The sequence below is a fragment of the Cyrtonyx montezumae genome, unplaced genomic scaffold (assembly GCF_038088225.1).
Source record: "Cyrtonyx montezumae isolate F1298 unplaced genomic scaffold, pur_monq_1.0 scaffold_4, whole genome shotgun sequence".
Lineage (NCBI taxonomy): Eukaryota > Metazoa > Chordata > Aves > Galliformes > Odontophoridae > Cyrtonyx > Cyrtonyx montezumae.
In genome coordinates this window covers 11,113,385-11,140,485 of record NW_027072045.1, presented here as the reverse complement: position 1 = coordinate 11,140,485, position 27,101 = coordinate 11,113,385, and the positions used below count along the sequence as shown (strand labels likewise).

Here is a 27,101-nt window from a genome sequence, read left to right as displayed (position 1 = left end):
TTATGGGTGTGAAACACGGGACAGGCAGAGGCAAAACAACATCAGCATATTTCTGAAGCATCCCGCATCCACCTGCTTGGGAAGGTGACTTGCTGCCCAAGTACTCAAATGGCTCCAGCCTAGCCTTGCCCTGCCAACAGCCCCGCAGCTGGAAGCCTGCATCTGGAGGGCATCTCCAGCACAGCTGCCACAAGCAAACACAGCCGTAAAGGACAGAGGCAGCAATGGCAGAGGACGCAGCTGACACACGGAGCATCATGAGACACCTAGGGCTGCTTCTGCACAAGGATTTGCAGATGGAATAATCTGGCCAGAAGCAGGAATCTGGGACTAAGGAGCACAGCCCTCTCCAGATAAGGTCCTGGTGTATAGAGCAGTGTAGACTGGTCTTTGCATCTCTTCTGCGTGGCTATCTGGTGTTCCTTGCAGGAGAGTGGTTTTAGATGAGATAATCTGCCCCAGTTTCAGGCAGGAAAGAGACAGGATGAGTCTTGAGCTAAAGATTCCCCTTCGCATACACACTCACAAGCAAGGAATGAGTGCTTTCATTTGGAGACATTTCATGGCATCCTGAATCCCAGTCCCCCTGTAACCTAATTTCTCAATGTCCCTTCACCCTGTTACCTTCAAATACAGCACTTTCAAAAAGCTGATATGAAAACGGATCCATTCCTACAGACCCAGGAAGCTGCAGATCACCAGGTCAACCAGCTGAAGTGCTGATGGGGTGAGCAAGTACACCAAGAGTCACAATATGAAGCTAAAAGCTCGGCCTCCTGGCTGCTGTTCCAGTGCTGGTGACCTTTACAAACCACTTTCATACTTCTGTTTCCCCATTTTTAAAATAATGCCAGTGCTTCACAGTCAGATAGACAGAGCTGCTCCATGCTTGGGCTGTGCCTCGAGGTCCGTGGTGAGAAGCTCGTCAGAAGGGCAATGCCACAGCAATGCCAATATCACCACTGCACGATTCACACGACACTTCAGTATTATTCTTTGGAACGATCCCTGGGAAGATTTTGGTTTGACTAAAATAAGATGGATTATAGGCAGCCAGGGACGAAAATAACCCCATTCCCATGTGTTTAGCGCTATTTAAAGGGACACAACACCTATTTTCGGAAAGTTCAGCTCTCTCTGGTTTCAGAAGACAAAAAAGCTGCCATCCTTCAGCGCAAAGAAATTTAGAAAAGCAGACATAATATCATTTTCCAAAATCTTTAAGTATGCCTGAAGTGAGCCAAAATATGGGAGATGGGGCAGAAGGATACCCTGCCTGACGGAGCATGGTGATCACTCCAGAACATGAGCAGGGAGTGGTTTTCCTAACAACTTTTAGATGAGGATCTTGGTTCCAAGCTATGGGGTTGAAGGGTGAGCACAGCAGCACAGCACCAGGTGCACTGGGACAGCACTGGCATGCAAGGGTGAATGCTGGAGCCAAAGGATGTGAGCTGACAGCAGGAGGAGCTGAGGGAAGCAGGCGGGAGCACACAGACCAGGCAGACATAGTGAGAGGTGTCTCACACACAGCAGCACCCTCAGAGGGATGCTCAGCAAGCCACCCAATGCTGTCTCATTTGTTCTGAAGACTTAAAATGAAAGGACAGATAGGACAAGGCTGAAAACAGAAGAGTAAGCTTGCTTTTGTTCATCTATAATATTAATAGACGCATTATGTAATTTCCTTGGCTTACTGATGGGGCAACTCTGGTTACAAGATGGGATGGGATTTCCTTGAGGTCATTCCCCCAAACTGTGTGAGTTGTTATTTTCCTGGCTCACCCACAAACAGAGCGGTTTGCTCTTCTGAAACGTTAATGTCCGACTGTTGAAAGCCTCTGCCAATCAAAACATTGTGGCCTTACCCCGTTTTAATAATCTAAGGCATCAATCTCCCCCTTAGTGTTTGTTTGATGTGTTCTGCGCCCTGCTGAAATATCCCCTCCAGACCCCCCTGAGCTCATGCTCTGATTGAAAAGAGATGCCACGCATCAAGCCTGTAGCTTTCTATCTGAAACTCTTAACAGGGGATTGTGGTAAAATGTATTTATTTTCATGTATTGAGGAAAGACCACATATTCCAGCCTCTTTTTTTTCCATCACTCAGAGATGGGCCCAAGGCCAAAACGGTGCTGCTAAGCTTGTTTTCTATTTAAAACCTTCGTTTTTATTAATAACCCTTTACAGCCTACACACCAGCACTGCGGGAGTTGCATTTCCGTGTTATGTCATCGTGAACCGTTATGTATTTAATTCCTGTACCCACAAACCCATATGGACATCATTAAACACATACTGTACAGTATTAAAACTGTGTTCCATAAAGTGTGATTTAAAAAAAAAAAAAAAAAGGACCTGTGAAGTGTGGATTTTTTTTTCTCCTAAGGTCATGGGAAAATGAAGAAGTAGGGGAGAGAGAAAAGGTTCAGCGGTGCTGCGGGTTAGCTCATGGCAATCCGTGCCTGCAGACCGAAAATCCAGCCCGCACTACCCACCATGGATGATTAATTACCCAGCAACTTCAAGCCAGATATGACAAATTTCTGCTTGACAGACCGCAGAGACAACTTCTACAGAAAGTACATGTTACAAACCAGCTCAGGACCTTGATGACTTTATTTCCCCCAAATTTGGTTTCCATCACTTCTCCTGGAAGGAGATCCCCGCAGTGGGATGAAATAGCAAGCTGCCCTGTATTGCTATGGGCCAATTATTGGAGCCACTAATGAAGGTGAGGCAGACTATGTCTTGAGTGAAATGTCTGCACGGCACTGGGCTTGCCCCGGTGTCTGTTACTGCCCCGGGCAGGCTTGGCATGGCTGTAGTCTATCCTAGTAGCAAACCCTGCACTTGGGTAACTTCTGCAGGCCAGCCTCAGCATCAGGATACTGTCTGTGTCTAGGACACTCCTTTCATCCCCCTATTCTCTACTGTATGGGATTGGGGATGAAAGGATATGGCAGAGAGAAAGTGACTGAAGAAAGATAGCAAACAGCAAATGGACCCAACATACAGATTGCTGGTGGAAGTAACAGAAATGAGAGTAGAAATGCTGGCAGAAGCAGGGCAGAATGCACTAAGAAGAAAACAGAATCCATGGGATGTAAGGAGAATGAAAAAACCCCAGGGACAGTTAAACACGGCACAAGAAAAGATGTCAGTGTGAGGCAGAGAAACTGATGTAGTCAAGGATCATAAGGAAGCAGAAACAAAGCAGGAAAGAAGAACAAAGTACAATAAAAATGGCATCAAAATAAGAGACTTATCTATGTATATAAAATAGGAGAGAAAAAAATCGGTTATTTACAACACAAAATACACTGGCTAGGACTACCTAATCCTTTACACCAGAGGGTGACCTGTCAAGCCCCGTAGCAACCAGTGGGCAGCCCAGGGACTTCTCCCCATACCAGTATGTGAATCTTGGAGGCTAAGACAGGAAGAAAGGGAATAAGCACATGCAAAGTGAAGACTACTCAAGTGTCCCATTGTCTGAAAACCTCCAGAGACCCTGAAGTCAGCAGAAGCGGCTTCACCTTTCCTTCCAATGCCCCAAAACTGTGGCTATTTGGTCACAGTTTCCTTTGAACATGAGCAAGCACTAGCCAAAGCAAATGAACCACAGCAAAAATGGTACTCATGGGATCTTGAAGCTAATTCAGCCAAGGAAAGGAACTCTGCATGGCTTTCTTATGGATAAGGATCAAAAGAGATGTTATTGGTGCTCCCTTAACTTTACTGCTAAACAGTTAAAAGGTCCTCTTAAAGATATGAATAGAGATACACACCTAACTGCTTTTCAGACCCTTTTTTGTTTTCTTTAGGAAATATTATCAAAAGCAAATTCTTATAAAAGTGTTTAGGGCACAAATAGTTTGCTACATAAATCCTGTAACTGAGCAGGTTGTTGAGCCACTGCTATTTCTGCTGTCCTTAGGAACCTCCAAGAACAGGAGTCATCGACCTTCATCACATGAAAATTAGTGACTTAATTCAAGTTAAATTTGTTGTGTTGGCCCCAGAGCCCATGTGCAGATACTCACACGCATGTAAACCTCCAGGCAAGGGAGAAGAGTTAACTTTACTTGCAGAGGAGGTTACTGATGAATGAACCTCCTTTGTATCTCAGCCCTCTCCAGAATTTTTTATTCCCATCAAACCAACAGACAGATGAATACACAAACACACAAATAACTTCGGCAGCACGTATACCCCTGTTGAATTCAATACAGTTATTTACTGTGCAGAAAGTACCTACATGCATAAATGTCTGAGGAGCAGGGCAGCTCTTGGGATGAGGCTTCCAGCAAGTGTAATCTTATCTAGCTGCATTACTCTGGAGGTGAAATGTTTTTGACACGTGTCTCTGTAGGGCCGTGTCCTACTTCTTTCAAAATCTGGAATTTGCTTTGGTGTTTCAGAACTGAAGCATTAGAAGAAGCAGCAACAGCTTCCCAAATGATCCTGCAAAGGACCCTCACTGCCCCAGGCTATTAATTGCTCTGTTTTGGGCAAATGCCCACATAAACTGATAGTCACTTCTACTAGTACAGTTCCCTAGCATGCAAATGTATCTGAACTGAACACATCTGAAATGCAAATAAGGTCTTTCTGACTGCATATTAGGATAAGATCATGTCAGAAAGCAACATTTGTTTTCTGAAGCCAGAAATTCTCTGCTTGCTGATATTAACACGATCTTCTCTCCCAAACATTAGCTACCCTGCCAGGGATTGGGTTTATTGGGCAGTAAACCAGGGCTCAGTAGTTTATATGCCTGTCAACAAAAAAAATGAAATAGAAAACACTCGTCACAAGTGTACATGGCCAAAAAATTCTGATTTATGATGATGCTGAATGACCGAGGCAGGTGTATAAAAAATACCTCAGGAGAAAGATCATTAAAAAAAAATGAAGGAAAAAAGGTAATAATAATGCACTGGAGACCAGCTTTCCAAAAGAAGAAGGGGAAAGGGACGCATCTTATGGTGCTTGTTTCATCCCTCGCCTAATAGCCCAAACCCACCTACATTTCAAAGCATTGCATTTTTCATATGCTGGAAGCATCACAAAGCATCCTTCATCAGCCCGGCCTTTTGGCAGCTCTCCTGCTCCACATGCAAATGCTACATCTGGAAAAGGCAGGAATCCTCTCTCCTGCCTGAAAGCCTCCTTTTATCTCTCTCCTCTGCGGAACTCCTACTCCTTCCAGCTGCTCACTCCAACATACCATTTTACTGAAGGCATTTGAGGCTTTCTCTCCATCTGCTGCTCTGCCCAAAGCCCCGGCTCACCTCCAGAGCCTCCCCAGCACACAGGCAGCAGATACAGATGAGCGCAAACCCGATAAGAGTGAAGATGAACAGAAGCTCATTTGTCAGCAGAGGAACCGTTAGCTGGGGAGCAGCTCGGCTGGGGTTCCTCCTCCCCCAGGGGATGACACTGCTGCATCACCAGCATTACTAACATTGTTAGCGCCTGTCCAACAGAGCCTGGCTTTGTGCATTGAGGCAACCCAGCTAACAATAGGATACTTTCCTCCTGACTTCTTGTTGGAAGAGTTTAAAGCTGTTCGCAGGGATGTGAATGAATCTTTCCCTACCAGCCCCACGGCCCTTGGCTTCATTATAAAATAAGCTCAAAGGTGAAGGAATTGATCGAGGCTCAGCAGGATGCCTCAGCACCCAGGTTACTGGTACAGGGACTGCAGAGGCTATGCACAACCTGAAGAAACACGTTACTGGGATTGCAGAAAGGAAAGTGCTTGGTTCCACTACCCACTTTCACCCAAATTTGGGAGATACGTTGCTGAAAAGTTCTGTCCTATAGAAAGGAATGTGGATCACTGGTAACGTGCACTGCTACCCCCTACAGTATAAAAGCTCCTCCATTCAGAATACCTGAAGTCATTCTCCACATGTGGGGTGAGAATCTCACTGTGCCAGCCCCGGTGCCAGGGCTGTGGCTGGGCTGTCTCACTGTGAAACCCTTCCTGCTCTTTTATTTAGCAAACATTCATAACACCCCAAGGAGTCTGTCCACTTGACAGCCATTCTGCTGCTCATCAGAGATGATAAAAGTTATCCAAATTTGGGGACCATGTGTCAAATGGAACTCAAATACTCATTTTTGGAAAAACTCCCAATAAACCACATGATGTTATGATGTGGAATATCAATAATACAACAGAAATCATAAAACCATAACACTTTTAAATGAAAATTCCGCTTCAACCCAGAGTTGATCAACATCTTCACAAAATCTTGTATTCTGATGAAAGACAAATTTCATCTTAATACCTTCCTAAACTCTACAGCTCCAACCAAGACTAGCCAAGAGAGGACAATGTTGGTGAGGATCTACACATTAGGAAAAGAGCAGTGATGATGCCAATATTGCTAATTCACTGCTGAACCATGACCAGTTCAAGCCTCTGACAAACTCTGCTTCTGGTATAAGTCACTCTCACTTCATTCTCTGCACACTGGGATGGGAAAGGAAAAGCTTTATCTGTTAGATATGGTGCCCCTTCAGCCCTGCCATCCTAACCCCACAGTTGTTGCAAAGGTTTTATTCTCATAAAGCATTTTGTCCCCCAATAATTTCTTCTTCTGTATTTTCAAGCACTAGATATCTCAGGTTACTAGTGATTTTTTTTGTGATGGTTCCCAAATGAGCCTGAACTGCTCTGATTTTTCAAGCCCGCAAGACTGTAATTGAAAGCAAATGTAATCAGACATATACAGTGTTCTGAGGTTCACCACAGTGCACTGCAGTCAGCATTACTGGAGTGGCTATTAAAACTTCTTGGAGCAAATACAGCTTGCAAGAATCTAGCAAATAACCAGCATTTATTAGATTAGACTAAAGCATTGCAAAGCCACAGTCAATCCTCTATTCAGAATATATCTGAGGTCTGTTCAAACGAACAGCTTTCCTAGCTTAGGCCAATTGTTTTAAGAGCTGTGAATGGAAAGAAGGGAATAATTCTACTCTTAACACAACAAATTCTGCAACCTTACATCAGTGTAAATCTCAAAAAGTCCATTACTGTCAACAGAGTCGTTCCTATCAAACTCTGGTATAACTGGAAAAAGAAGGTGGCCCAAACACAAAGGGTATCTTTAACCCAGACACACTGCTCTAGCCAGAGATAAGCAGTAGCAAATCCCTTCTATAAACCTCCTGAACAAAAATGCAAGCATTAAAAGGGGCAGGGGGAGGGTTTTATGTGAATTCCCACTGGCTCTTGAGTCTGCACATAAAAGCAGGTCTAGGGTTATCTGTGAAATTTCAATTAAATCAAAAGCTTTGATAACATGATAAGTCACTCCAGAGTTTGGAGTCAAAACATGTTGTTATTTGATCCTCCGCTTGTGTTTCTGGGCACAGCCAGCTTGAAAGACAGTCAGCTGCACACCAGTCATGAAGATGGAAAGGGTGGAAATGGATCTACCAATAGATCATTGTGTCTCATACAGCCAGAGCCACTTGGGGTCCAGTGTTTTTATATAACCTCAGTCCTAAAGAAGGATCCCCTCTATCTCACTTGAGAGAAGGACAGTGCAAAACAGATCATTTTGGATCTGTGCAGCTCTCCGGAGGACGGCTCCCTACTGCCACAAATATCTTTTCTTTCCAAGCTTGCTACAAACACGGTTTTAACCAGCAACAGCATTGAGAGCTGAATGCAGGATGCCATGGACGTGAGACACCAAGCCCTGTCCTCCTGTCTGATGGCAAGTGCTAGATGCTAAGGGCTGTGCTGGAGACACTCACAGTTTAAAGTCCTGTTTACCAAGGAACGTCACTTCTGCTTGAAATGCTCCACCTTAAATAAATTTGAGATGTCATATCCATCTGGCCTGTATTACACAGCATTAAAACACTTTAAGAAACGCCTTCCCTTGTTATATATAGCATAGCATGCACAGCGTGATAAAGCCTTATCAAATTTAATGGGACGTCTTATATTGCCCCCAACCAGTTCAGAATTGCATATATAGTTACACTAGGCTTGGGTACAAGAGAAAAACACCTTTTTTTATAACCAGGGAAGCCACTCATGGAAAATAAAGAGAGCCTCCAGATAAGCAGCATCAGAATTACACAGCAATCAACAATAGGAAGCGCAGGGCGGCAAGAAATCCCATCTGACCCCAGGCACCAACAGGGGATAATTTATCATCCTGGCAGCAAGCGCCCCATTGAGCACGTCTGCCCCTAGTGCTCTCCTCCACGGAGTGGAAAAAGATCTTCATTAAACAATAGCTGGGCGATATTAAATATAGACATGGCAATGACAAGCTGGATTCTTCTCTGTTATATAATTACGTTTATAGCATGAGCTGCCTCTTCTTGCTTTTCAGAGACGTGACACATAGGGGATAAGACGGGCACTGCTCCACTCTGTCATGTTAGTGCAAAGCAATCCCCAGCCCATCCCTCCTGCAGTGAGTCAGTGGTGACAGGCACCCAGTGCTGCAATTAACCTGCTGGCCAGGGCTCACTGGGAGCAAGGAATGGAGATAAGATGAGGAAATTCCCAGCCCTACTCCTGTCCTCCATCTCAGGTTCATCCACCAGGCCCAGCAACACCAAACACTGCCCCTTGCATGGACCTAAATATTTCCAGTGTGCTTATCCACATCCGTAGTTCAGGCTAAGGAGCTGCCCATTCTGAAGCATCGAAGCAAGCATCACCAGCCCATGATCACAGGCTTTAGAAGATCCTATTTTACTGGCTCAAGAAACAAGGGCTCAAGGATAACAGGTGCCCCAGCTCCTCGACCACAAACATGGTAACTTCTGAATCCAGTTGCTTTGGTTCTGCTCCAACCCTGCCTCCTTCCCCACTGCCAGGTAAATTTGATCTTGTGCCTCCCTAACTGGTTTGAACACAGAAGTACCAGCAGAACAGGCTTTCCTCAGAGGCCGTGGAAATAATGATGATCTAAACCAAAATATTTTTGGTGACCATCTCTAGAATTATACTGCAAAAGGAGCAGAGCTTTTTTTAAAATTATTACTATATATTTTTTTACCAGAGTCAAATCTTCTTAGCAAATCTCTGAAACTATACATTGGCAGTCATACTGCAGGTACAGCCAGGAGATGGGAGAGGCCTTTACAAAATAAGTAAATGAGGCAAAAATGAGCAGACTTCCAAATCTGCTCCATTAACCACTAACCTTTCTTTCTCTGGGAGGAAGGAATTTTATGGGTTAATTTAAACATTAACTGAACTGTTACTTTCTAATCTACAAATAGAGATTGGCAAATTATCAACAGTGATTGTTCCTTTAGGATATGAGGAAAAATTACTGGACAAGAAAAAGGAGCTTGAGCCAGCAGCCCTGGCATTTAGTTTTTCTAAAGGCAACGTCAGGTTTTCAAAATGCCTCTTTAGACCCAAATCTTTTATATAGAGAAAGAAAAAACTTGTCTCAGATTTGTAAGCCTTTACTAACTCTGACACTACTGCTGCACTCGGTCCAGGCAAGCTAGCTCACAGTGAAGCAGGAGCCTGTTGGCAACACTCTGATTTCGGTTACATTCGGATGCAATCAGGATAAGTCTGGTTATTTTAAATTCATCCTGTGCCAGTGACAGCACACCACTTTTAAACCCTGCAGTGTGGTCATGCCCAATCCAGGAAAAAGCTATTTTTGTGCGCTGGGCAGCCAGTGCCAAGTGGCAGTGCACTGAGCTATCTTTGCTTCTCTCAACCCTGTGTCCTTTCACAGTCAGATCTACAAAGCGAGCACAAGTCCAAATGTGATACTGAATGCAAGGAATACAGGCTTTTGCTGAACAGTATCAGCACGACTGTATGCTGCTCCAACTGCCATTCTTGCATATCTTTTTGTTGTTGTTGCTGTTTTGTTGTTGCTGTTGTTTTTGTAGTTGCTGAATCTATTTCATTTAACATGCACTCTGTTTTCCCCAAGGTTTACTGTGTGAAAGTTACTGACATGCAATTTCTCTTCTATTTTTTTTTTATGGCCAAGCAGTAAAAAGATTCAAATCTTGTCTTGGACAGGCTGCACTACCTCCTGGTACCACTGACACTGCAGCAGTTTCAGTACTCTCCATTTGATATTGCAGCCTAAATCATTTATATGTTGCAAACAAAAGGGGAAATTCCCATGTGAAACAAAAGAAGAGAACGAGTCATGCATGTGTTATTTCATTTTTTTCCATACCTAGAGAGTACTCCACCCACACCTTGGCTTTGTTTAAGATAGCCATGTCAAAGGGAGACCCTCCAAGGATCTCAGCAACAGATGGGAGTCAGCACACACCAGGGGTATCTGGAGCCCACCTGATGGTGACCCTGCACTGATGGGACCCAGCAGTGCTGCTGAGGCACCAGACTCACCACAGCAACAGACTTCTGCCATCCCAAAGTATGGGCAGCATGCTGTGAAGCACTTCTGTGATCCAGAAGCCTCAAAAACCATTTCCACAACAAATTTAGGTGCTGAGGACCAACATTTCAGAGTAAATAAACCTCTAAAAAACACATTTGGTGCTCTACTGAACCTAGAGACCTGTGGCAGTTCATTCCAATGGCAATCCATGACACTAGATGAGTGGAGAGGGGCAGCCAAGCAAGGTGCTTGGCAAACATCCTTCACAGGTTGTTACATCCTTGCCTACCCAAATCTCAGCAAAGGTGATTGAGAAATTTTTGAAAACATAAAACTCTTCTTCCCATCTGAACAATGGATCTTAACCATCTTATCTTCATGTCAGCCTTTTCAGATAAGTATCGGATATGCCTTTCTTTTTTTGTGTTCTGTGTATTATGATTTACTTCCCAGATGGTGAATCACATGAAACTAAAACTTCCATCATTTGCTGATTTTGCATTTCTTGGGGAAATTAATTTCCATTTCACATCTCTCAAGTGGAATGAATTTTCCAAAAAAAAAAGCGTTCATTGAGAGATCCCAACACCACCACCACGTAGGGACTGACATACTGACTGTCATGAGATGGTGCTGACTACATTCCTAAATGATGGGAAAATTCTCTCTCCTGTAAGCCCTGTAAGAAAGATCAATCACAAAACAAAGAGCAGCAGCTCAGAGACTTCGCTCCCAAATGTGTCATGAAACACTATTCTAAATGGATGAAATACAAGAAAAATGATTAGCTTAATATCAAACAAATGAGAATAAAGGTAGGTGTTCTACAGATGAAAAACTTGCCTCCTCTTTATTGGATACTGCAGGGCAGATCATTCGGGAACATGGAATAGCCATATGTAACACATTCAAATTAATGGACAGAAAACCAATCTGTTAGGGAACTGTGCTTTAGCACTACCAAACTCACACACTAAAACATGATTAATGAGTAACCCTGGCAGCTTCTTTTCGGATTCCTTACCAGAAGTTGGTAATAGGGAGAATCAAACTTGCATTCACAGTTACTGCTTAGCATCTGGGAACTGGAATGGGACACTAGGATTTATGTGATGGATGTATGATGGACACAGCCCAAAGCTACACCACACATTTATGTACTTCAGCAAAGGAACTGTCATTATTAAGTGCATTTTCTGCATCAACCCTCAGAATGTTATTTTGTCTACTTAGTAAGTGCCCCATTTTTTCCAGATTTGCATATTGTTTGAAAATCACTTTATGACTCTTACAGTAAAATATTATCGGATAATAAACACTGCTTTAAACTCAGTTGTTAATGTTATTATTGGTGGTTTAAACAGAAATCTTGTTTGAGACTGCCTGAATTTCTGCAGGGGGAGTACTGCAGAAATGCACTGGTGGATCTTGGTCTGCTTTTGATATTGCAGTGAGACCAGAAAGGAAAATGAGTACTCATATGACCAGTCTGGCTGTGATATTTTGAATCAAACATCAAAAATGCCCTAAAAGCAGTAGACCATATGCAATGTCAAATTGATTAATACTTTTCTTTGGGCATTGCTGTTATTTTTTGTAAAAAAAGAATAATTCAAAAAATGGTTTCTGAGATTCTGTTTGTTGACTGTGAGCCCTGGCCTGACCTTAGCCTCAAATCCAAATCCCCAGTAGAAGTCTGAAATTAATCCACCTCTGGCTTAGTTATTAGTAATTATAATTATTAACAGAAGCATCCAGTAAATGAATGGCTTACAATGACATGGTGTTTTAATGTAGGATACTGGAAAAATAAAAAAGACCTTTCTTCTTTTTTTACAGTAACTTTTCCCGTAGCTCTCTTACAAATGATGTGTTTTCACCATGGGGAGTGGTCCAAGAGAGCTCCAAAACTGTGTCACAGAAGATTTAGTGTCCTATGAAGGTCCATCCCATGCTGCACAAAGGGAAACTGCTGTTGTGAGCTACCTGGCCCAGCCTCAGCAGGGCTGTAGGCACAGCTCAGCTGTGCTCTCTGGTGACACCTCTCCAGTTCTCCTCACAAGCTGCTGGACAAGGAATAGGTTTAGTGGTACTGAGTGGAATATCTATTGTCACAGAACTTGAAAGCTTGGACCATCACCAAAACAGGAAACAAAACCTAAGCAGCAAATCCAATCCAACAAACTGGCCAGATTATAGCCGTGTTGGAAAACCCCATCTTTTATTACAGCTGGATTGTGTGCTGCTCAGCACTGTGGGAGAGCAGAGCTCAGCAGTAGTAGGAAACGACCCTGCAGGGAGCAGCCAGCAAGCCAAATGGCCACAGCCTGGAGAGAAGAGCTGGCGGGGGCAGTAAGGGATTCACTCCTGGAGGTCAGCTAATTGAACTCCAGGTCAGGCTTTGTCTTATGAAGCTGAGCATCTGCAGAAAGACAGAGCAGGCCATCCTGAAACTAAAGGCCATCTTGCTGTGCGCAGAAAGAAGACACAAAATCAGCACAAGAAACCCCATTCTGCCATCCCTCGGTGGCTGAATCCCTCACGTGGTGACATTTGATCTCCTTTAACACAGCCACTTGGGTGCCACGTGTATGCTGCATTGTCACTGCACAAAGAATTGCTGCACTGAGTGCTAAAAGAAGCAGCTGAATAAAGAGAAAATAATTCCAGTAGCCTAGATTCTGCCCTCAGGCTACCCCCTACCACCTCCAGTGATATTATGGGGCTGTGAGTGAGGTCCAAGGAGGGCTGATTTCACAGGGCTCAGGCAGTGCTGGCTTGCTATTCTGGGGCGGGTTTGCCAGAATTCAAAACAAGGGAATTAATCAGGGATTTCTCTGGCAGACAACACTCCTTCGTGCAGAGGCTGAGAATCTCCCTGGAGGTGTCCTTCTCCAGGACCCTACACAGAGGTCCAGTGAGCCCCACACCTTCTCCATCCCTCCTCAGTCCACAGAAGAAAAACACTAAGATGTTTCCATTGGCTTTTACATCATCTTTTTGTAGAGATTAATCTTCAGTTCCAACAATACATCTTTTGTGAAGCACTCCCAGCAGAAACCTTAGACACCTTCCCTAAGATCTGTTTGCTTACAGAAGACGAGGTAGGATTTGTTTAAACCCAGCTAGATTAATGTCCTGCAGACATTAGTGAAGTGAGATTTAATCAGGTTATTTCTCTACATTTTCCAGGGAAATAAATCACACTTATTACTAGGTCAGAATACGTTGTAAAGCCTGGGCTGAGAAAATTTAGGCTTCTTTGTTTTTCCTAGAGGGTGCAAATGGGTAACCTGAAAACTGCTTCAATGCTATTGAACTGGGAGCTCAGCAAAAGGCTCTCAACAAAACATAGGAACAGAAACGAGAAAGAAAGCCATAATGGCTAGTGCCCTGCCCATGCAGTCCAGTCACAACTGTTTTACTCAGGCCTAATGCTACGGCTCTGAATCAATACAGAAAGCAGGCAGAAGTGCTGAACAGCATTAAATGCAGGTTCCTGAGGTTCACATGGGATTCTCCAGGCAAGCTCTCATGTAACCCTGCAGATCCTACAACTCCTCTGGGGTCTGTTTCTGTTTGGGACATGTGGGTATCTCCTTGCATCAGACAGGAGTTTTGGATTAACCTCTGCAAACCTTCTTACCAGACTTAAATGGAAATCATGATGGTCAGTAGATCCCAGAGTGCAGACACATCCTGCTGCAAAACTTTCTGAGTTTGCAGCACTTGTTTAACAGTGAACATTCCAACTTCATTTTCTCTACTTATCTCAGATATTTCTCCAAAGAAAACCTGTCTAGAAAGAAAAAAAGAGCAGCTCTTTTTGCAGACTTCATTTTAAAGCTGCGCCTTTTTTTCATTTCACAAACAGACTTTGCTCTCAGCTGCACTAGCAGTACTTTCCTTCGGTACAAATACCAAATGCCAATATGATCAAAGCCATACAATGCAACACAGAAAGTCTGGAAATCAAGCTGTGAACTTCCTCTCCTCTACACTAACATCACAACTACAGGTCCAACATAAGGCAGCCAAAGTCAGTGCAAAGCTTTCTGCTACATACAGGTTCTTCATGCACCAAAGTGGCAAACAACAATGACAGGATGAGAGATAATGGCCTTAAGTTGCATAGTGGGAAAAATTTCTTCTCAGAAAGAGTGGTGAGGTATTGGCACAGGCTGCACAGGGAGGTGGTGGCATCACTGTCCATGGGGGAGTTCAGAACCATGGAGATGTGGCACTGAGGGATGCGGTCAATGGGCATGGTGGGGGTGGGCTGGTGTTGGACTAGATGATCTTAAATACCTTTTCCAACCTTAACACTTCTATGATTCTGAGATTACTTCTGTGCTAAGCTAACGCTGGTGAAACCAAATTGCAGAAAAGCTGCCTGCAATCAGGTTTCAAACCGTGCCACAAAGCTGCACAAAACACAATGGGACCATCAAAACATATAACTGAGGAGCACAACAAAATATATCCTGCTTGTTGTGAAGGAGAAAAGGAAATATCACACAAGGCAGCACAGTTACTTGTAAATACCCTCTTGCCAATGCTTTCCCTGGATAAATTAGTTCTCTGAACTGTGACAATATCACCATGAATCAGCCTGTCTATTCCAAGGTAAAGGCTATGATTCTGTTTTGTGTTCAGTGGAAACTCTTTTCCCAGCCTTTTCTTAGCTTCCTGCTTAGAAAGAATAGGCTCTCCAGAGACGATTTTGGATCTGGACCACAATCTTGCTCCCTTCAGATAACTAAATATCTGTGGGCAGGAGTACATTTAAAGAAGCAGCTGGTAATTATTAGCTGAGTACTTACTGGCAGGATTTCCCTCCTGCTGCTGTGCCAACTAAATGAGTCCTTGGCGATAATTATCAGGTAAAACTCACAAGCAAGGGGAGGTTCCCTCATTAGAAGAGCATCAGCAATAGACAATGCAAAAGTGGGTGGGAGATGGCTGAAAAATGAGTTTGAGGGCTGCTTGATTTCTCTGTCCTCCACACACCCAAGTGGTTGCATGTAATTGCTGGGCATTTTCTAAGATAGTGATTGAAAGCTACAAGATCTGTTCCCACACCTACAGTAGCATTTAAGTGAATAACCTCCAGCTTTCTTCCAGCCAACAAAAAAGAATTGGAAATGCATGTAGCACTTACTCTTTTGGAGGGTTGAGATCTTCTGGGCGAGCCTCAAAGAACCTGAAGACTTCATCACACTGTGAAATGTGAGGGGGAAGTCGAACCAGCGCCTGCAAAAGGAATCAAGAGGGAGGGACAAACACTTAGAAAAGCCATATTAAAAACATAGTATCATAGAATCATCATAGAATGGCCTGGGTTGCAAAGAACCTCAAAGATCATCTAGTTTCAACCCCCCTGCTGTGGGCAAGGTCGCCAACCACTAGGCCAGACTACCCAGAGCCACATCCAGCCTTGAATGGACGGAAGATGGTCTCAAACATCTGAACTACCAAGCAAGAGGTGGCAAAACAGTCTTGGCAGGGGGAAGGAAATAGAAAAGGAAACATCAGGCCCAGCTACTTAGCTGAGAAGAAAGGGAATTGCATGACTTGACTGCAAATGTCAAGTAGGAAGTGATGAATTCAGATAAGAGATGGAACCTAGAGTTGTCATTTTTTGCTGTGTGTCCAAGAGCAGAATTTGATCCATGTGAGCAAAACCATTACACTGAAAAGATGAAGTACTTTGTGGCAGGGACTCTGTGACAGGTTTGCACAGTACCTCAAGGCAATGTGGCTAGGGCTTAGAAGTTCTTATGTCAATGCATACAAGTACAAGCAATGAAAATCTGCAGGCTCAACACCCTCATACAATGGATTAATGTTCCTCATAAAGCTTTCTGTTTAGCACTGTCAACATTTTTCTGTTTTAGCAGAGTTTGCTAGAAAACAAACAAACAAAAGCACACAATTTGTTCCTAAATTAATAGGAAAGGAATTTGATTAATTGCCTGCAAAATAAAGAAAAAAAAAAAGGCCTGGAGGCTATTCCTGCACAAAGGCAGCTTCACTGCACTGTATCCTGGCTAACAATGTCCATACATTCTGTAAGGTACAGATATGCAGCATTTATTATGCTCAGCAGAAGTAAGTGTAATTTGGGAAGAACCAAGCTACATGGAAGTGGATTGGAAACTGGTGAGACAAGCACACAAGGCAGAATCATGCTGTAAATTTGCTGCCTAAGCTCTAGAGTCTGACAGTGCCCAAGGAAGACACGCAGCTGACCCCAACCCACAAACAGCAGCTTCACATGTAATGATTCTGAGATTTACTGCAGAAGTGACCATTAGGACAGGAGAAGAAACTGGAGTTAACCTCCCCATGTGCTAAGTTATGGTGGAAATAGGCCGTGAGTTAAATATAGACCAAACTTCTTAGAAGTGCTGTAAACCCATTTGACGAAATGAGATTGCCTGGATCATCTGCTAGTTGGAAGTAGGACAAACAATCTTGAGAGATGGATGAAAAACTACAGCAGAGCTAAATGAAGGTGCATTAGGGCAAACTGGTTACACTAACCCATGAGACGTCTGCTTTATCTTGGTCAGACAGCCAATGAAGACCAGCCAAAGCATGAAGGCAGGATGGGCAGTCTGTTAACGTGTCTGCTTCCAGGCAAACTTCAGAAGAGAACAAATTTGCTTCCAAGACTACTCCTGCTTGGAGGCATCAAGGAAAACAGCCCCCCAGAATAAAAATCCTAATCCGAAGCAGTGGGTTTCCAGTATTAGGCAATCTGATCCTGTTTTGAGGTAGTCCAAAACTGCAAGCCTAGTGCTTCCATGGCTACAGCTCACCTTACCCTGCTTGACAGATATTATACAAATGCAGGGGAAATCATGTGATATCAGCAAGCCTGTGAAGAATGAGAAGCTGACTTCTGGCCATGCACAACTGTGCTACAGAGCAGAAAAAACACCTTGTTACAAGGAAACAGCATCAGCAGTGGAAGCCTGGCAGTAGCTGGGGTATGCCTACAGAGCACTGGTGGATCCTGCAGCTAATGCAGGACCAAGTATAACAGATGGAAAACTGAAGTATTCTACTTCGAATGAGAGACATCTCAGCCCCCACTGCTATCCACTCAATCCTGCTGTTTTACCAAACAATGCAACAAAGATGTGAGCTCTCTGCCCTTATTCCTGCTGCATATAAGCAGAAATGATACTGGGAAACCAGCAACTGCCCAGGAACAGTAAAGATTACAGCATGCTGAAAGAGAAACGCTGCACCACCTCAGACACCGAAGCGTGTTTTATTCAGCAGAATCTCAAGGAGGAGATAGACTTATGCAGAGTAGGACTGCTGTCTGAAGAGCAGTGTATGGAGCCAAGATTCATCGCCAGCTCTATTACTAACCCTTTTCGGTTTGGACAGGTTACTTAACCTCATTCCATGAAATTCAGCAGGGATATATCTTCTGTTACCCATTTAAAATGCTGAGCAAAAACACTTACCTAATCTGCTGAAAGGTTATGAGGCTCAGATATTTAATATCTACAGTGTGTTTTGAAATCTCTAAGGGCTTGATCTTGTGCAGTCAATAGGGCAACAGCAAATGATACATATCATTACCAGAGAAACATGAATACCCACGTTATATGTATCGCAGGGGGTCCTGATCATCAGACACCTTCTCAAAGAAACATCACTTCCCTATATGTTGCAGGTTCCTAAAAAAAAGGCTACAGATGTCAGTACTGGACCAGAACACAGAGCAGGTTTTCAGTGATGTAGGAATATACTAGCAAGCTGCTGTGTTGCATTATGTTTCTAAATCAATGGAGGCTTTAAGAAATCTGACCCCTCCAGAAACATTAAAGCGAGCATCATGGTCATGCCAAGCTGCAGGAGGATTACTGGTTTCAAACTACGAGGGGTGATTTAGATTGGATATAAGGAAGAAGTTTTTTACAATAAGGGCGGTGAGGCACTGGCATAGGTTGCCCAGAGGGATAGTGGTGCCCTATCCCTGGAGACACCCAAGGTCAAGCTAGATGGGCTCTTAACATCTGATGGAGCTGTAGGTGTCCCTGTTCACTGCAGGGGAGTTGGACCAGATGGCCTTTAAGAGTTCCTTCCAACTCTAATGATTTGATGATTCTATGATTCTAACTGGAAAGGCCCTCCTTGTCTCCTCTCTCTCCAAGGCAGAGAGCACTGTACAAGAGTCAAAGAGCTGAAGTTGTTCCACGCCAGTGACCAGCTCACAAACCCTGGGGACATGGTGGCCCTGGGGCAGGGATGGCTCTCCCACTGGAGAATCACCTCCCAGAGTGTTGCCATTCTCAGCCCAGTGTATTGAGATGAAATGAAAACCACCTGAAAACAATCTACCATCACATGTTTTGGGGGGAGCTCAGTGTAAAGTCTGCAGCCAATCAATTTGTATTTATTTCTAAAGAACAAAAGCCAAAGAAAGAGCAGTGTGACTTCAGAGTGAACAAAAAATGCACTGAGGACATGGGCAACACCTCTGCCCCTCTGCAAGGGGAAAATGCACATCTGGGCATTTCCAGCAGAACGGCTTCAGGGCAGAGCTGCAGCAGGCTGAAGGTAGGACTGCAAGGTCAAGGAGAGAAGAGGAAAACAGACGGTGAAAGGATGGAAAGGATAGGGATGTGACATTCTTCCTGGTAAGCAGAAAACAGAGGTAAATATATGCAGTTACAAACAGCACGCATCCAGAAACAGCAAGGAATTTGCACAGGAAAGGTGAGAGATAAAAAGTGCTAGTGGGCAGAATTCATCCTTGCACCACTGCTGAGTGTTATCAGTGAGATTCCTTCTTTGGCAGGCGAAGGTGGACACGCACTGCTGAGACCTCACACGCTCCTTAGAAGATATGCTTTTAAGTGCTACTTCAGCCTGTAATGATGCCTGTCTCTCTATATTACAGGTTTCAGACAGTCTCACAGAGAAGTAGGTGATTGGAAAAGCTATTAGAAAAGCTGTCACGTCAGGCAGGGCGTTAGCAATCAGCCCTCAGCATCCAGCACGACCGGCTGTCTGCCTCACACAGCACCGCAGCAAAGCACAGCACGGGCTGCAGGCAGGGGCTTGGTGCTGTAGGTCACATGGACTGCAAACAGCTCACTGGGAATTTATTACACTAAAATGCATGCACGTGGGTGAGGAAACATGCAGTATTTAAGTGTGCCTTGAGAGCTGCGTGTTGCGTTTACACAGATACATTTATAAAAAGCAGATGCACTGATATGCATTTATGGAGATACACAGGAGGTGTGTGAATATGCATATGATATTTACCCCACTGAGCCTTTTGTCTAAAACTGGAGACTGGTCACACTTGTGTAACCACTTGTACAACCATTAGAGGAGGCCCAGCATCCCTGGGGGGATCTATCTGCCCCACAGGGGACACTCAGCACCCCGCAGCAATGGGGGGTTTCAGACACCCGGTGTCCCTCATGCTCAGTGGGGCTAATCCCAGCTCCGCACACACAGACAGCTGACTACTGCATGATTACAGCTCCCTGACTTTTCATATTAAGTATCCTGTTCTCAACTGCTTATCATCCTAATTAACAATAATTGCTTGTGGCAGATGTTTCGGAATGGTCATGAGTTCACCAAGAGGGAAAGTGCAATTACCATAGTTCATTTCTCAAAACAGAGAAATAATATTACTTATCTGAAAACACTTTTTGCATCTGTTTTGTTGAGAGGCTCACATACCTCCGAGCTTAAACCTCCCAAAATAAACTGTGGAGGTCGGATGGCAAACACTGATAGTCAGAGCTGGAGGTGCCCCTGTTTACTGCAGGGAAGTTGGACTAGATGAACTGTAGAGGTCCCTTCCAACGCAAATGATTGTATGATTCCAGAGACTTGGGTGAAGAGTGCATGGCAGTGACTCACACTGGAGAAGTAGGGAGATGTAGGAATAAATAAAGCACTGTGGTGAGGTGGAAAAAGGGTGCAATTTTGGAAATGACTGACACATAGAAGGGGTTCTGACATGAAAGGGCCATAAAAGTGCAAGCTCTACACCAGGTACCAAAAGGAACATGGCAAATAGTTAACTCTTACTACTGCAGATGGCTCAAAGACCAAGATGGTTCAAAATCAAAGATGGTTCAAAGGATTCTGAAAAGCAAAGTAAAAATGACCGATGAAGTTAAAAAGTTTTCCAATTAAACCCTTCATTGTCGACCAGGACTAACTATTATTCCATTTTAATTCAGCCTTAGCGTAGAGAAACCTTGAAAGACAACCTGGACTGAAAGACCAAGAGGGAGGCAATCATGTTTTTTTCCTTTTTGAAGTGTAACTTGAAAACTTTAATAAAAGAATGACTAATAATTTCCTGGTGTTGATGTGACTTGCTCTTTTAATTTTTATTTAGGTGGCATGCATTTGGGCACCATGGAGAAGCCCATAGGCTTGAAGATAAATCCACCTCCAGTTGGGAGAGCATAAAAGTGTGTGACAAACTGAAATATTTATGACGAACGGACTCGAAATGAAAACCGAAGAACGGATCTTCAAAGCTCCCCAGCACAGAGATGCTTCCTTCAGTCAGCACCAACACACAAGATGATGCCAGCCTGCAATGCTGCCTTGTGTTTTCCCAGAGGGCTGAGGAAGGACAACGTGAAGGTTTGGTCTTTCTTTCATATAGGGTGATGCATAGTGGTCAGGCACACCCAGGAGGTGTGTTTGGGAGATCAGAAGCTTACTAAACAAAATGCCCCTAGCGAGACTAGGCTGTGAAGTTGCTGCTGCTTTTACATCATCAAAAACTCGTAAAAATTTAAGAAAACCAGGCCCATGGAGCCCAGAAGACCTTGAACTGCCTTAGACTAACTCCAAGCCTAGAGTCAGGAGGAAAATCATCCAGAGATATCAATTCCAGTAGGCAGGCAGCACACGTTTACAGGCAAAACTGAGCTTGTTTGCTAACTCGCTCAGGTTACACATCAGACATCCAGACCTTTACTTTCACATGTTTACAGAGAAATGCCTTGAAACTTTTTTCCTGTACATCCCACTCTGCTTTTCATCACAACTTTAAAGTTTCCTGCAGCTTTACCAAAAGCAGTGGCTTGGTTATCTCTGTGATGCCATGCCCTCAGCTGGCACACAGCAGCAAAGAACCTGACAGACAATGGGGCTGCAAGGCCCATGCTGTTGGCCAATACTTTTTGCAGGCCTCCTTATATTGCCAGTGTCCCACAAACTGTGGGACAGCTTTTGCCTGCCTGTCCCTGCTTCCATGCCCCCAGCAGGAACCACAACACATCAAACCAGAAGTTCGACCTGCTGCTCAGCCATGCAAATTGCTGTGCTCCTCAGAGGCAGCCTGCAAGAAAACAACAAATGGTCGAACATTTGCACCATACCCAGGGCCCATTTGTGCTTTGTCTTACCAGGTGAAATGGATTCAGACTCCTCATCTGGCAAAAAAATTACCACAAACTTTGCATCGGAAGCTGCCTGACTCCTCTGCTTCCTCACAGATTCCAGTGGACAAAACTCTGTTGTCTCATTTATTCATTTCACTCCCTCATGTCAAATACTCTCCATCAACTACACTCACATCATTCTTTTTTTTTTTTTCAATTAGGCATGTCGTCTGCCTACTTGTTTTAGGACCAGCATGGGACAACCCTGCCCACGATAGCTGGATGGAGCTCCATGATCTTTAAGGTCCCCTCCAACCCAAGCCATTCTGTGATTCTATGACATCAACTTTGCGCTCCTCTTTTAGATGAGCAGTAATGAACTTCTCAAAACAATGCTCTTGCTCTACAGTTCTGAACAATTCTTCAAGAGTAAAAACATTCACTGAACAGGGGAAGAAAGGCAGAAAAAAAGCAAATGATGCTGAAGAGGGGGGGTATGACTCTATTCAGAGATCCCACTAAGACCCATGTACACCAGCTTGGTGACATCACACTCCTTGGAGGTGAGAGGCAGGGCAGTGCTGGGCTGGGGCCGTCTGGGCATAGACAATGGGGTCTCAGATAAGCAGCTTCCAGTCTGGGGCGGGGGCTCCCCCCCAAGTAAATTGCTGCTTTCTCTGCCACGCATCTGCTGGGTGAACCCTGACATTCGTCTTGGCTGCTCTCGTCGTGGGCAGTTCCTGTCTGAAGCAGGGAGGCTGGCGACGCAGTAGGACCATTTTAAAGCAGCCACTGGGCCGTCGGCAGGAAGACAGTGTGTTAATTGTCATATAGAAAGCCTGATCTCATGAGATAAGACTTGGCTTACAGCTTCCTTGCTTGGGCCATGCAAAAGGCAGGGGTTTGCTGGGGCCACATCACCGCTGTCTGCAGTGCGCCCCAGGCATTGCAATGACCTGCTCACTGTTGTGGATGAGCAAATGTCTGACTGGGAATGGAGTTTTTCCCCTCCACCTGCTCCTCTGACTTTCTAAAAATAAAAAGAAAATCCCATGGTAATGAAAAGAGGAAGTCTGGGGTTTAAATTATAGGCTGATGTGCTCAATACTTCCCCAAAAGTCAGGTATTAGTCCTGATAATAGAAATAACTTTAATCTACTGTCAGAGGATTAATTATCACAGAATCATGAAGTCTAAGCTGGAAAGGAAAGACCAGGTCACTTAACCCTCTTCCCCACACAGCAGACTTTTCTGCCCTGCCATAAATTTCCAGGCTTTCACTTATTACAGGAAAACACCCCTGAAAGCCACCAGTCCATCTCCAGTACTGCACAAACCTGAAATTTCCCTCCTGCAACACAGACAGACAGGGAAAGAAGAAAACGCCATCTTTGTTGTGCCTCTGCCTACTGAACTCTTGCATTCATCAGGACTGAAGTAGAAATAAAATCTGCTTTTATGTGAAGAGCCCTAGCAGGGCAGACTGTGCTTGTGGATTTTTCTGATTAAATAAGGCACCAATGTGGTGCTTCAGATATGCAGCACAGCTGCCTTGTTAATCTTGGTGATGTTTGGGATGGACCATCTTTGCTTAAAGAAGACCCTCCTTGCGATGAGTTCAACATAGATGAAACTCCTGGTAGTGAGCACGGGGAAAGGCACGGGACAGCAGCTGGCTGTGCTCCCCCTGGCAGCTCTTCTACACCATCCTCTGGAGCTCCTTACCCTGCAATACTCATCAATGGGCTTCAGCCTCTTCACAGCTACATCTCGGACGTGGCTCCTCCGGAACAGGATCTTACCTGAAGAGAAAACAGAAGATTTATTTCATAATCAATATAAAGAATATTTGGTTACTGCTCAGTGCTAGTGTTATGCTAGAGCAAATCAATACCAAGTTATGAGTCACTTCCATGATGGTGCTGCTCTGTCATGTCAGGGCAAGGGCTCCATCACTGCCCCGTTGCTGCACACCCAGCTTCCTCCTAGCACAGTGCTCCTGGCCTTGCACACAGAACAGCAACACACAAGGAAAGAGGAAGTTTTGGTGCAAGACACCTTATAAATCTACAGAGGGAAACCAAATATAAGAAAAACAAACAAGCTCTTTTTTCTTCTTTAAAGTGAAAAAATAATAACCTCCTTAATCGATGATATTTCTGCAAGTCAGCTAAGATTAAACAAATAGCTGGGTTTTCTGTTAAACCAGTTGTAACAAAGTTTATCAAAATAATCTAGAAGCTGAGTTTCCCCACATACAAGGATGTCATGGAGTTGGTATTTTTTTGGCTCGAAGGGATTTTATCTTCATATCCTTTTTTGGTGGTTTTCTTCCCCTTTTGTGCTATATTTCTTTTAATGTATTGAGACAAGAATAAATTATATGTTATCCTTGTGGTGCAGAAACAGTATCTGCCAGCATTATTTAATCCATGTAATGTCTATGCAAAAAAAAAAAAAAATGCTGGCATACATAACAACTCCTGATCCAAACCTTTTCTGCCAACAGGCAAATGAGATACTAATCCATAGATGGTGGGATAAGAAAATGGACCAGGAAATGAAATCAGACCCCAGATCCGAATATGTGGCTTTGATTTTGTCATGGTTAAAGAAGTCGAGAGGTTAATGACACCACTGCCTTTAACAGCCCAGTAACAGAGGCTCTGCACCCTCCCAGACTCTGCCCCTTTTGTTTGCCTTTTCTCCACCCGGCTGCTACTCTGCAAACTGTTAACAGCCTTTTGTCTCAGATAGGAGAAAGTGGCTTATCACAGTCGATTTCGGGATCAAACCCATCAGTCGGTTTGTCCTCTGAAGTAAAGTCATCATTTCAAAGTGCCACTGATCTCTCTGGTTCCATGTGGTTTTCTCACCACAAAGCTGGTGCTGAGCCATCCCCGCAGGATGTAGTGCCCGCAGGTAACAGTGCAGAGCACATGGGAAACCTTCAATACATATCCAAGGCATTCATCCACACTTATGTGATTTAACAATGGTTGCTACATGTCCATCTCTTGCACTGCCTGATGCAGGACGTACCAAAAACTTGCTCATTTCTTGCTTCTACCCTCCAGTAAATGAGAAGAACCATCCCTACCTACAAAACATTTCTTAGTATCTCCAGAATCACGATGTACTTGCACTGTATAACAGCAGTCAGGCTCTTTTCCTGGGAGGGGGCATGGGGTAACTGTAGAGAACAGACTGCTTCCCTCCTCCAGAAATGTTGCTGTGGGAGATTTTTGCATTTCTTTGCAACTTTCATAAATGTAGAGCAAAGAAAAAGGGACATTTTGGAAACATTTGCACTTTCTGGCTTTTCTGTTTTCAGTTCAAGCCAGGAGTCAAAAGTAGAACTGGTGACCATATAAAAACACAAGGGAACCAAAGACTTAAACACATTAAAGATCTCCTGCAAAGGCGACTCAACTTTCCTAAAAAGACAGTTTACAGGGAGGCCCAGTCTTCAAAGTAACATAATAAATGAAAGACTCAGACATAAGAAACAAGATAAATATAATAAAGAACGTTATATTAAACATAGAGTACAAAAAAGACCCCAGGATATGACAAGTCTTCATTCAGTCCTTAAATGGAGATGGAAAATATCAGGATGACTGCGGTGTTCAGATGAAGCAAAGCCCAGGAGGTGCTTCCATTTTTAACCCTCAGAAAAAGGGAATTTTCACTCTGCTACTGAAAGCTAGAAAAGGTTATGCAGGGGCTGTGGGGCAGATCTGTGTCTGCCTGATCCCTGGCATTGAGAACTGAGATCTGGAGAAGACCAAATAGCTCAGATCAGCATTGCCAAGGGAAAAAAAAAAAACAAAAACAAGAAGAAAACCAAGATGGTCAGCAAGCACATCCTGTTATGGACAGTGGGAAAGGGGCCCTGACCACGCAAATATGGAGATGCCTGGGTGGTGAAATGTCTTTGCTGAGGTATGGGCACATCCCTAAGGAGGGAAGGCTTCCCAAACACCCAGCTTCTCCCCTTCTCTGGGAAGAAAGGATATGCCAACAGAAGCGTGGCTGAATCCATTGTGACCACCCAGCAGGAAACACCACAGACAATGTACAAGTTCCTACTGCTCTCTCAAGTTCTCCCATTTCTCCAGGGCTGGGAAAGCACTAACATGGTGGCTAGGATCACCCTGTTAGCGAGATAAAGCAACAAGCAGCAGGCAGATTGCACAGCAGGGCTTGTAAGAGCCCCCAGAAAGGAAATCTTGGGAAGGCAGCTGATGGGAGCACGTTGAGCAGCACTGGGGTGAAGCGGGAAGTCCTGCAGTGGCTGTAAATGGGTAATTTCCTTGCAAGGGCGGAGTGCTGCTTTGCGTACTGCTTGGCTTTTCCTCTGGGTAGTTTCCACATCTCTGAGGAAGGGGCCTACTTCTACACTAGCACATCCAGAGTTGCTTCCTCCCTCAGTGACAAACTGAATTTTACTTCAGCTTTTCTAACTCTCCTCAGGCACCACAGCTCTACGTCACGCTCAGCTGGGAAGCTATAGGCTGTAAGATGGCACTACCTCGTACGCCTTTCATTCACCCATATGCCAGGCTCAGACCAGGCCAAGGATGAACAGAACGTGTGTAGGAAGGACTCAGCAGACAGCAGCACTGGGAAAGAGACGTGGGGAAGAAACAGGGCTCCAGTCCTGCTGCTAATGCAGGATGACAATATTTATTTTTATCCTTTTTTCTTTAAAGAAAATATTGTTCCTAGGAAATTGATGTGGATAAGAGGCAAAGTATCAGGTTTAACGTTGTAGGGGACATCTTAAGTCATCCCTTCATCTCTCTGTGTGTATATAGATGTAGCCTTTAATTCCATGACCACACACCTCTTCTCCCATAGGACCCGGTTTCCTCCCATACACACAGCGGGTACACACAGTGGGAAGAAGAAAGCTGTCCCAGAGTCCACCGATCTGGCAGCTGCTGATTCTGCAAGCTTGACGGTATCCTCTGAACACTGCTTCACTTCTGTATAACCTCACACTTGGAATAGCATAGATTTTGCCATGGACTCCAGGAACAAACAGACACAAAAGCGTCCCATCACTAGGGTCCTCTCTTTAGCCTCCAAACCTGTGCTGAGCAAACCAAAGGGTGAATGCTCCAACACCCTGCAAGATGGATGGACCTAAGGATGCTGGTTGTTTCATGCAAGGTCAATCCCTCTGTCAGAGGTTAGGAAGAGACCAAACACAATGCAAAAGGGGCAATGGACAAATGCACATTCATATTTAATCTTCCACCTCAAGCTCAGTCATTGCACTTAAGGGCTCTAAGTAAAGCAAACTATATGATAAATACTCAAC

The 27,101-nt window shown here is 44.2% G+C and overlaps 1 protein-coding gene across 3 annotated transcripts in view; it reads right to left on the bottom strand.

Annotated features, from left to right (window-relative positions):
• SH3PXD2A (SH3 and PX domains 2A) overlaps nt 1-27,101 on the bottom strand; it is a 228,968-nt gene that overhangs the window by 111,481 nt on the left and 90,386 nt on the right. For all 3 annotated transcript variants that reach the window (XM_065746041.1, XM_065746044.1, XM_065746043.1), the window contains exons 4-5: nt 23,498-23,574; nt 15,538-15,629 (exon numbers count right to left, since the gene is read on the bottom strand). In XM_065746041.1, the coding sequence (XP_065602113.1) occupies nt 15,538-15,629; nt 23,498-23,574 (169 nt within the window). The remainder of the gene's footprint in view (nt 1-15,537; nt 15,630-23,497; nt 23,575-27,101) is intronic.